At 45.8% G+C, this 12,218-nt stretch overlaps 1 protein-coding gene and 1 long non-coding RNA gene across 2 annotated transcripts in view; both read left to right on the forward strand.

Moving 5' to 3' along the window:
- Nucleotides 1-12,218, forward strand: part of LOC143218514 (uncharacterized) — a 145,773-nt gene that overhangs the window by 83,536 nt on the left and 50,019 nt on the right. The window lies entirely within an intron of this gene.
- Exp (expansion) overlaps nucleotides 1-12,218 on the forward strand; it is a 63,066-nt gene that overhangs the window by 47,963 nt on the left and 2,885 nt on the right. Inside the window, exons 4-6 of the mRNA XM_076443695.1 lie at nucleotides 791-1,022; nucleotides 3,598-3,796; nucleotides 3,883-4,121. Of these exons, the coding sequence (XP_076299810.1) occupies nucleotides 791-1,022; nucleotides 3,598-3,796; nucleotides 3,883-4,121 (670 nt within the window). The remainder of the gene's footprint in view (nucleotides 1-790; nucleotides 1,023-3,597; nucleotides 3,797-3,882; nucleotides 4,122-12,218) is intronic.

The raw sequence follows: 12,218 nt of genomic DNA on the forward strand, positions 1-12,218 counted from the left end.
AAGCGACCCCCTTATATTGGAAAAGGAAAAAGTTGTTCAAAATTTCCATATCTATATCATATATAAATTTTATCAAAATCGGAGAGGGTGGTGCTTTTGTAAATAATTACCTATCAATTGAAAAAGATGTTGCCAAAACATTAAATTATGACGATATAATAGATGTGTTTGCAAATGAAAAAACGAGAAAAATTACTTTATAAAATATGCTGAACTGTTTTGTTTTTTTTTTATTTTGTCGTCGAATATGAAAAAAAATTTGTTCTTATTTAGATTATAGATTACTTATTCATACAAATACCTTGAGAAATACATTATTGTATATACAGGCAACTCATTTTGATGAGGTTAATAGTATTTAATATATTGCATTTAGTAAAATTTAACTTGTTACATTAAAATTTCTAATTTTTTTTGTCATTATTGGGTTGTGGGGAGGCGCAAGTTAGACACGTGCCACAGGCGCTTCATACCCTCGTTACGGCACTGTTGGTTGGTGATAAGTTTGGGGAGGGGGCTGCAAGGTAAGCGGCTCGCGGTCGTCACTACAAATCAATATGGTGGCGCCCTTACCTGTCAAAGACACTGAAAAATTCACAACTTTAAGCAAGCATAACTCCTGAACCATTGTTCCTAGAGGATCGAAACTTCGATCTGCAGCCGCCCCGGCTAATATATCGTAATTTCTAGGAGAGAGGCAGAAATTTTGAGTCCGGTAACGTAAAGTTTAGCCTTGTATACAATTATGTTTGTATTGTATAGTAAATGTTTCTCGATTTCTTAAATTCAGGATAGGGCTATGCGGCTTCGAGAACCCGATGAGAGACGTGAAAACAGAGGAGGCGAAAAAACACATAAATCAAGGTGTAAAAATCAAGATGGACGAGCAGGGAAATATCTTGATAAAAAGGGTGTGTAAAAATAACGTTTACATAAAGCCGACAAGTCAGGAAGACAACGCAATTGGAGCAGAAATCGCACGGAATTCACAGGGAGCGTTAGAACACGAGAAGCCAGGGAAAGTAAGCATTCAACGACTTCGCGTCGTTTCTATTTGCGCGCCATTTTTTTTTAGTTTTTTAAACTTTTTTTAACTTTTATGATCCATGAAATTATTCTCTGCTTACGATAACAATAAGAATTCCCAGTGTCGTAATGTTTTTCTGCGCGTAGAAAGTTCGGAGAACTGGACTGTAATAATTGCCATTTCACTTATTACTTTCATCGTTATCGTTTTTGTTAGAATTGTCCACCTTTAGCATTGAGAATGCGTTTCTTGGAACAGAATTTCCTTCTGGTTCTAGGAATGAAAGCTTTCGCGAAGTCGAAGTGTAACAATTATTTTAAAAACGAAATTAGGTATTCCGGAAAGTTCTTTTCGTGTTCCGTCGCTCGAGGCTTTATCTCACTTTTCCAGCAGACGACGACGTATACGTACGCGAGGATTGCAAGGGTCCGGGACAGAGTTGGGCAGGAATTAATTACATGAGTAATTAATTACATCTTCAATTACAATTACATGTAATTGTAATTGGAATTGCAATTACTTTCGCTCAACCAGTAATTGTAATTGCGGACCACAATTACAATTACTGGTTGAGCGAAAGTAATTGCAATTCCAATTCCAATTACATGTAATTGTAATTGTATTTCTGCAATTCCAATTCCAATTACATGTAATTGTAACTGTAATTGTTAGTAGCAGTTACAAGTAATTGTAGCTGGTAGCTACAGTTCCTTTCCAAACAGACGACGCTCGCGCGTCGCGCGTGAACATTCACACACCGCTAGGGTACTCTGGGTATTTCTGAGAAATAGTTTTTCAATATTTGGCTGCATGTTGCCCGTCGCATGTTGCCCGTTAGATGACGCTGCAGTCACGCCGACGTAGTAGCCTCTCCGACGGGCAACATGCAGCCGAATATTGCAAAACCATTGCTCGGAAACGTAAAAGAAGGACTTTTGAGGCAAACAATGGCATAGATTGATCTTTCATCTAGCGATTTTGACTACTAAAAAACCCCGTCCTTGCATTATCGAGAAATCAGAAGTTGAATCCCGGACCCTTGCAATCCTCGCGTACGTATACATGGTCTAGCGGTGTGTGAGAGTACCCTAGCGGTGTGTGAATGTTCACGCGCGACGCGCGAGCGTCGTCTGTTTGGAAAGGAACTGTAGCTACCAGCTACAATTACTTGTAACTGCTACTAACAATTACAGTTACAATTACATGTAATTGCAATTCCAATTACATGTAATTGTAATTGTATTTCTGCAATTCCAAATTACAGTAATTGGCAAGTAATTGTAACTGTAATTGAAATTACATTTTGCCCAACTCTGGTCCGGGATTCCACTTCTGATTTCTCGATAATGCAAAGACGGGGTTTTGTAGTAGTTAAAATTGCTAGATGAAAGATCAATCTAGGGCACTGTTTGCTGATTAGGTCATGTTTTTTTTAAATATCTGAATGTATTTTCTTCGATCAGTTACACGGTGCAGTAAAATAAAAATGTAGTTATGTATCAAAAAACATCGATGATGACCTTGATAACTCCGAAAAAAATGACCTTCGGAAAAAAATATTCGTGCCAGATATTTGGTCCATTGACACTATGCAGATTACGTAACAAATATTTTTTGCATCACAATAACCTGAAGAGATATGTAGGTGACTTTACTTAAACGAACCACGCAAAGTAACGCCAATTTTCGTAGATCAAGATCATTTCAAGGTCATGCTATTATACATATTTCTGAATGTATTTTTCGATCAGTTACACGATGTAATTGAAAAAAATGTAGTTACGTATCAAGAAAAATCATCGATGACCTTCGGAAAAAAATATTGTTTGCAATATAATGGTCGCCTTAAAACCATTGAAATAGCACACAAAATATTTTCTGTAGCCCCACAATTGGAGGAGATATTTAGGTGGCCGTATTTAGGTGGATCACCACCCTGTATACTGTATACTGTATACATGATCGACATATCCGCCATATTAGTGCGATCGTGCTGCCCTCTTAAACGAAGGTCCTAACCCAGACCACCGGGGCAGCATAAAGCATAAAGCGAACTTCTGCGTCCGAATAAATATCACTTTATGCTGGCAGGGTGTGCTGTCCAAAATCAAGCAGATTCCGAGCATCCTGAGCTTCGAGCGCGTTCTGACAGCTTAATGCTCTCGCCATCTACTGGCATCGTACGATTGCAGGCTGTGCTCGATGTCTGCTCGAGGCAGGCCTGGCTGACTGGGTTATTCGCAATAGCAAATTCACATCAGTTAATGAAATAAAAAACGGCCTCTAAGAATATTATAACAGTGGTATACACCTATATGAGGTTCCGGAGAAATGGGAATAGGTGGTGCAACGTGGTGGATCATATATTATTCAAAAATACTACACAGAATGCCAATTATTTTATACTTACACCTATATTTAAGAAAACGTAAAGAACAGTTTCCGGACAACCTAATATTATTATATATTTTATTAGTTGATTTTCCCGAGTCACATTAAATTATCGAAAGCTTTATTTGTTACTTCATGCACTATATAGGTACACTAAGTTTGATTGTTTCTCTTACTAGGTGTTCGACATGAACAAATTTCAAACGAACCTAGCCCGAGAGAATCGAAAGGTTTATCCCGACAGAAAGAGACTGGAAATGCAATGTCTGAGTGCTATCGTTTTCGTCAGAACCGAAGCAGACCTTCTTCAATGTCCCGTTTGGGTTCTTATCGTTAATGTCGTTGGTCTGGACATGTTAAAATCCAAGTTTCCACCAAGTACAATACCAAAACGCCATTATTTCATTTTTCTTATGTTTCTTCCTCGATAGAGATAACACATTTATTGATATTCTATATATTAGTTTTAGCACTGCAAAGGCCTGTAGATATAAAGAACCGACCCAGGATACCGATTCCCGATGAAGATCCTTACAGCGTAGCTGGAGTATCATCTTCCATAGGAATCTCGGAGGCTTTCCAGCAGGATCGAGAAGCTCGAGAACAGATCTACGCTCAATCGACGAGTATTAGACAAAGAAGAGGTGAAAGACCACCGAAACTGCCACCCAGAGAGAATCTCTACAGCCACGATATACCTAAAGTAATTCATTTCTTTTTCGCGCTTGTAGTTGTCGATGAAAATCTTTCCATCTTTTAACACATTACCGACCGGTGATTATTGCATAATTTTGAAAAATTTCTGTGGTACATGGCTAAACACTTTTTAATGGAATCTTCAATAGCAACAGCAATTTTCGCTGTGAACTAACAGTCATCCTCACCCAGATAGCATACGACGTCTTAAAGACGGCCATTTTCAACGACTTTTTTCATTTTCATTTTTGTCCATTACAGCGCCATCTGTGAACCAAAATGCAAAAACTCCTAGATCAAATTTGTGTATTTTTTTCTGGAGAATCCAAATCTGCAATGAAAAATGGGGGTTTCCATTTAAGTTTTTTATCTTCCCCCACCCCCACCCCTTGGGGGTGGGGGGGGGCGAGTTTGGTATTATTGGATGTCCCCTTTCACGACGAACAACTTTCATTACAAACTTGTTTTATCCGATGCATAGTTCTCGAGATATTTCAATGTCTTCAGATAAAATGGACACCCTGTATAAGTTCTCCAAATACACTCCTCGAAAGAATTAACGGATCACTTGTGCGAACCCGAAAAATTGGTCCCACTATACGTGATCATAACTTCGTCAAAAATTGCCGTATCGATATCGTTAAACAATGGTTCAAAAGCCTGAAATCTCTAGTTTTAGATGCTCCGTTTCAAATTGTTGCTATGTTGGTTTTCTACAGTTATAGCGAGATGAAGGACGGATAACAAAAATTTTGTGCAACTTTGGTACATCACACGGGGAGAAACAAATTTTTGTTGATAAATCGCGTTAATATCATTTGGAAGGGCTGTCTTTCCTGTGTAAAATATGTGGTTGTTGATTATTGTGCGATTTTTTTTAGTCGAGTTATTCAACATTGAAGTAAATGTTGGCTTTTTAACTTTAACTGGCTCCAGAAAGCGAAAAAATTATCGTAGAATCTTGTGCAGAACAGCAATGTGGAAAGAGCGTTTCTTTCTCTTCAAGGCACTTCTTTTGTTTTTTCAATTTCATTAACATTTCGATGTACCAGGTGTTTCAGAAAATATGCTTAAAAAATGCACAATTTCCATTTTTCCTTTAACTGGCTATATCTCGGCGAGAAATGATCGCAATAAAATGATCCGAACGTCAGATTGAAGCAGGGATTCTGCCGATTCGATTAAGCACCCCATGAACTCGCTGCGACAATTTTTTACCTATGGCAGCTGTGTTTGAAGTTAGTGCTTCGCAGAAATTAGTGCGCGACGTACAGCGGCTGCCTGACATCTCTGAATACGCTACCGCCGCGCCGCACCGCGCCGGCCCACAGTGGAAAAGGACCAAACTCGATTCAAAATCAAAGAACTTTCGATAGTGTTACACGAACCCTTTAGGGAACTGAGGATCCGTGAACGATAAATGCGTTGGACTCGCGTGAAGAAGGACAGGAGAAAATTCGGTCGGAGATTGGATATTCGTGAGAGGTTTCAGTCAATTGTTCCACCCGCGTGTTACGGTTCACAAAACAAGCACTTTATTGTTGCTGAGGCTACGGACGCACTTTAACCCGAAAGAACAGAGCTCGCAGGGGAGATTATTCTACGTGTTTCTCGCAGAGGAGATTATCGGTCGTTTTTGAAACTTGCTCGTAGCTATTATATAATTCGCGTGTGTACTCGCAGAGGAGGTTACAACGGAACGCGCCTTCAAACTGGCTGGGGGTCCTATTTACCGGTAATCGGTGGATTCCCCCACCGTACACACATACGGGAGCTCGCTTCGAGGTGAAGACTCGCCGCGGTGCTGTAGGGACGACGAGGGGGGTGGTCGCGGCGCTGAATCATACGAAACTGTATCGTTCGCGTTTAACAAACCGCCCGCCTTGCGCGGTCGCGCAACAGAAACGGATAATCTATATATCTCGAAGAGCTCCCCATACATACGTACACATACACACACATACTAACTATTTACAATATTTACAATGTTTCGGATGACGACACCTGGGCCGACGGCCGGCCGCGACTATTATGTCACGTAGGTCGTGACGTCGCACGCTCGACAACATTATTCGGGGGGTGCCTTCAGTTGTTTACTGGTAACTGGCAGACACGAGTGATGGGTCGTTTATATGTTGAGGACGCGGTCTTAACCTCCACCACTCGTACGTGGCCGTCTTTACCTGGGAACGTTTTTACGACCCTCCCTAATTCCCATTTGTTAGGAGGTAGTAGGGGGTTGTCCAAGAGGACTACCGCTCCTACAGTCAGATCCTTTTGTTCAGTTTGCCATTTGTACCGCGACTGCAGTTCCTGCAAGTACTCGCGGGACCATACGCGCCACAGCAGTTCGTGGAATTTTTGCACTTGTTGCCATCGTGATAAGTGCGTTGTCGGCTCGTCAATCACGGGAGGAACCGGACGTGAAATCAGCGGACTACCGGTTAAAAAGTGCCCTGGCGTAAGGATTTCAAGACACTCTGGGTCGTCGCGCACCCGAGTAATCGGACGCGAGTTTAACGTGGCTTCCACCTTGCAAAGCAGTGTGGACATCTCTTCGGAGGTTGACGCGAACGACCCCATGATACGACGAAGATGATGCTTGGTTGACCGGACTGCGGCTTCCTGCATTCCTCCGTGATGAGGAGCGCCCGGGGGATAGAACTTCCACTGAATAAGAAGAGTGGAGCATCGATTTTTCAATTCCGGCGAATTTGTGACTTCGACGAAGTGTCGAGCGAGTTCGTTGGACGCGCCTACGAAATTCGTGCCATTGTCGCTAGTGATCGTCTGAGGAACACCACGTCTGGACGTGAAGCGGTCGAAGGCTGCGAGGAAGGCAGCCGTGGAGCAATCATCAACCAACTCTAAATGGACCGCGTGAGTAGCAAAACAGATAAATACTGCAATGTATTTTTTATAAGTTCGCTTTCCGCGCCCGGGTGCGTCTCGTACTTGGTAGGGACCGGCGTAATCGACTCCAATGTGAGAGAATGGAGGGGACGGACGGCAACGTGACGTCACGAGGTCTTGCATTACCTGCGTTGCAGTTTCCGCCCGCCAACGCGCGCATTTGACGCACTTATGAATCACGCGACGGACCGAATTACGCAACCCTAGGATCCAATATTTTTGTCTTGTTGTGTACGTCGTGATTTGATTTCCGCCATGCAAGGAGAGAAGATGCGATTCCCGAATAATGAGGTCGGAAACGTGATGTTTCGGCAATATCGCGGGGTACTTCGTTTCCCAAGGCAGAAAGGAGTTTCTGAGCCTCCCGCCTACGCGTACGACTCCGCATTGGTCGATGAAAGGGCTGAGCGGCAAAAGCGACGAGCCACTGGTCAACGGTTTGTTCCGCGCGAACGCGGCGATTTCGGTTGCGAACGAGCTGCGTTGGATTATTCGCAGTATTGTTATTTCCGAATCGCGTAGCTCCGAGACGGTGAGGAACGAGGGGGGCGCGGTGCTTGTTTGCTTTCGCACCGTGTTTATAAATCGCCGCACGTGACAGAATACGCGGATTAGGCGTTGCCAGCTAGAGAAGCGAGACAGAGCATCCCAATCTTTGATTGTGACCGTATTATGTACGGCGGTTTTACATTTTTCCTCCTCCGTTTCGTAGGTCTGCTGAACGGGCCAGTCTTCTTCGTCCCTCTTCAACCACGATGGACCCTCGATCCACAGCGTCGATGACAGCAGTGCTTCTGCACTTACACCACGCGAATTCAGGTCTGCAGGATTGTAGTGCGTCGGCACGTGTCTCCAGACGGCATTCGGCAGTGTGGAGTGGATCTTGGACGTCCTGTTGGCCACCATGGTCTTCCAAGCTGCTGGGTGTTTCCGCAACCATGCGAGGACAATCGTGGAGTCCGTCCAGCAAACTGTCTTCGTTACCGGTATCCCGATCGAGTGGGTCACGTGAGCGGCCAATTCAGTTAGCATGACGGCTCCGTTTAACTCGAGGATAGGGATAGAGACAGTTTTTATTGGAGCTACTCGCGATTTAGCTGTGAGCAGCGTGGTATGCGTTTCGCCGGTGAGCGACGTTACGCGGGCGTAAATCGCGCATGAAAAGGCGGCACGAGATGCGTCGCTGAATCCATGTAGTTGGATTTCGAGTGAGTCAGGGGCGTACTGGATCCACCGCGGGACCCTCATTGCGGTTAAAGCACGCCAGTCCATACAGAAGAGGTTCCAGGTTTCGCGGGTGTCGTCCGATACGCAGTCATCCCAGCTGATTCGTTCGAGCCATTGTTGCTGCATCAAGATTTTGGCTCGAACAACAATTGGAGACAACCATCCTAGAGGGTCGAACAACGTCGCAATCTCCGAGAGCAATTCGCGCTTGCTCATCTTCTCCTTTCTGACCGCCAGTTTTTGTAAGTCAAAATAGAACGTGTCGTCCGAGGGGATCCACCTGATTCCGAGGACTTTGAGTTCCGAAGCATTGAATATTCGCAGATCCACCGCGTGTGAATGTGTGGCTGCGGGAATATTTCGCAGGGATTCGGCATCGTTGCCCGCCCATTTTCGCAGATTGAATCCGCCTCGAGACAACAGCTGACAGACTTGTATTCTAGTCTGTTCGAGCAGCTGTTTGTCCGGCGCGCCCATGAATACGTCGTCGACATAAACACTGTTGCGAAGAATCGGGGACGCGAGGGGGTATTCCGAACCTTCCAACTTGTTTACTTCTTGTATAACGCGCATCGAGAGGTACGGGGCGCAGGCGGTTCCGTAGGTTACCGTATTCAATTCGAACGTCTCGAGATTACCGGTAGATTCGCTTCTCCACAAGATGCATTGATATTTGCGATCTTGTGGGTGGATGAGAATTTGACGGAACATTTTCTCAATGTCCGCCACTAGAACATATTTGTGGATTCGCCACGCTAATAAGATGTGAGTGATATCTAACTGTAACTTCGGACCAGTAAGTAGGATGTCGTTTAAGGAGTATCCGCTAGACGTTTGGCTCGACGCATTAAAAACGACTCTGAGCTTTGTAGTCAAGCTTTCCTCTCGGAGAACGGCGCGATGTGGAATGTAATTCCTGGAACGGTCGACGCCATCGAGACGGTTCATGTGGCCGAGCGACTCATACTCGCGGATGAACGCATTATATTCGCATTTTACCGCCTCGTTTTCGCGTAGTTTCCGGGTCAGACGTGCCAGTGACGCGGTGGCTCCTCGGAGTGAATCTCCGAGGAAGTCCTCGGGGACCGACTTGAGAAACGGTAACCGCACCACGAATCTGCCGGTAGCGTCGCGCGAGTAGGTTTTTTCGAAGTGCCGCTCGCATTCTATTTCCAAGGGAGTGAGGATACGCGTTTCAGGGACCGCTTCCGTTTCCCAAAAACGAGTTAACGCACGTTCGAGTGGATCCGTGATTGTCCCGTGATGCGTGGTAACCGCGACGCGATGGTTTTCCGGGGTGTTGATGCATCCGGACAAGATCCAACCGAATACCGTATTTTGCGCAATCGGTCCTTGGTTACTGGGGAGTCGAACGCCAGGTCGTAGAATTTGCGCGAAGATATCCGCGCCTAGGAGCAATTCGATACGTTGCTTTGATGCGGGCTCGGGGTCCGCGAGCGCGAGATCGAACAGGGCGCTGTAATTTTCCATCTGGATCGCCGGCGGCGCGTACTGCGTTATACCGCGCACTATGAACGCACGGGTTAACAGTGCTGGTGACTCCTGTTTGGACGAACCTATCTGCAGTTGCACACTATAATCAATGGTGCTTGTTCGTTCGCCGCCGAGACCAGTCACGGAAATCGGTGCTCGGACTTTTTGTAAACGTAGCTGCTGTACAAGATTGGTGGACACGAACGAGGATTGAGACCCCTGGTCTAATAGCGCGCGGGCTAATCGCGACTGACCGTTGGGCGCGAAAACTTTGACCATTGCGGTAGCCAGTAGGACAGTCTGAATGCCATTCGGACTGGCTTCGGCGAAATGTGTCGCAACGTTACTACCGATTTCTTCTGAATTCACGGGCCGCGCAGGGGCTTGAGCCGATAACGGTGTCTGAAGAGTGGTAGACGCGTCTAATCTCGAGGGCTGGACCGAAGATGCATGGTTTCGGTAACCACTCGTTTTGGGTCTGCTGAGGGCCCTGGATTCTCCGCGGTGCAGCAATGTGTGGTGCTTTTCACCACACTGTCTACACACGTTTGTGCTCGGGCAATTCGACACGGTGTGATTCGCGCCGAGGCAATTTATGCACGCGTGTTGACTTTTCAGCGTCTCGAAGCGCGCTAGTGGCGAGAGGCTACGGAACATGCTACAGTCGCGGGGTACGTGCGCTTCTTTGCAAAGAAAGCAAGTAGGAGACGGCCTACTTTCTTCAATCACGTGCGCGTTCGTTTTTTGTCGTAACGGTTTCGCAGGACCCGCGGAGGATTGTAGTTGTTGCGTCGGTTGATTGGACATCTTAACCGCCGCGGTTTGTTCTAAAACAAACTTTTCCATCGCCGCGTATGTTGGGTAGGTTCGTGCATCTCCGAGGGTTTTGTTCCACTCCGTTTCTAATTCGCGGTCGAACTTGCTCGAAACGAAATAAACGAGATGATCCTCTTTCGTGCCTCTACCTAACTTGTACAACGCCTCGAGGGTGTTACGATAATGAATCGTGAACTGATTCAGCGAGTCGAGCTGCGACAATTTGATCGATTTCAAGGAATAAAGTTTTTGCATCAGTGTATGTACAATGACTCGTTCGTTATCGTAAATTTCCTTGAGACATGTCCAGCCGATCTGGAAGTTCGCGTCCGTTACATCGAGGTGCTGTATCGATTCTAGTGCTTCGCCCGACAATGCGCTAAGCAAGTACTGCAATCGTTCTGAGCCCGTCAAGGTTTCGTTTACAATTACCGCGGAATTGAATCGCGATTCGAACGATTTCCAACGCGTGTAATCGCCGTCAAATTTCGGGAGTTCGATCCGGGGTAATTTAACATGCGCGGGACGAGTTACCATGCTAGCTGGAAACGCCATAGATGAATTCGCCGCAGGGGGTGTGATGGGGGGGCGTAGATGGGCCAGCTGCTCCCGTAGGTAGGACCAGCCATCAAGGTACGCGTCCTCCATCCGATCCATTGTTCCGGCCTTGAAGTAAGGTAGGTCTTCTTTCGTCCGGTCCGCTTTCCGGTACGCTTGGAGGTACCCGTTGAAAGAAGTAATCTGGGTCCAGGTCTCCTGATACATGGTCAGCCTGGTGTCCAGATACTCCACGGTGTAGTTGTCGACCCCTTTTTTCTTCGTATTCGCCAATATTTTCGTGAGTTGAGCAAACGCCTGTGTTTGCCGCTCCAGCACCGCTTCGAAGGTCTCCGTGACACTTGTATTCATGTTCACAGCGTGTTTTTACTTTGAAAGTCACGAGACCCGACACGAACGTTTGAAATGGACGGTTGGTTTCGCCTCTAACGTTTTCCGAACGATCCAGGTTTCTTCACTAATCCGGCTCGAAGGACCAAAAACTGTTACACGAACCCTTTAGGGAACTGAGGATCCGTGAACGATAAATGCGTTGGACTCGCGTGAAGAAGGACAGGAGAAAATTCGGTCGGAGATTGGATATTCGTGAGAGGTTTCAGTCAATCGTTCCACCCGCGTGTTACGGTTCACAAAACAAGCACTTTATTGTTGCTGAGGCTACGGACGCACTTTAACCCGAAAGAACAGAGCTCGCAGGGGAGATTATTCTACGTGTTTCTCGCAGAGGAGATTATCGGTCGTTTTTGAAACTTGCTCGTAGCTATTATATAATTCGCGTGTGTACTCGCAGAGGAGGTTACAACGGAACGCGCCTTCAAACTGGCTGGGGGTCCTATTTACCGGTAATCGGTGGATTCCCCCACTGTACACACATACGGGAGCTCGCTTCGAGGTGAAGACTCGCCGCGGTGCTGTAGGGACGACGAGGGGGGTGGTCGCGGCGCTGAATCATACGAAACTGTATCGTTCGCGTTTAACAGATAGAAATGAGGTAGAGTGATGAAATTTTTTTAAAATTAAAACTGAAACTTGGAACAATATGGGAAAAATAGGGAGATTATGGTACGAACGTTTTTTAACATTGAGAAAATTCGTT

This window comes from Lasioglossum baleicum, chromosome 19 (assembly GCF_051020765.1).
Source record: "Lasioglossum baleicum chromosome 19, iyLasBale1, whole genome shotgun sequence".
NCBI lineage: Eukaryota > Metazoa > Arthropoda > Insecta > Hymenoptera > Halictidae > Lasioglossum > Lasioglossum baleicum.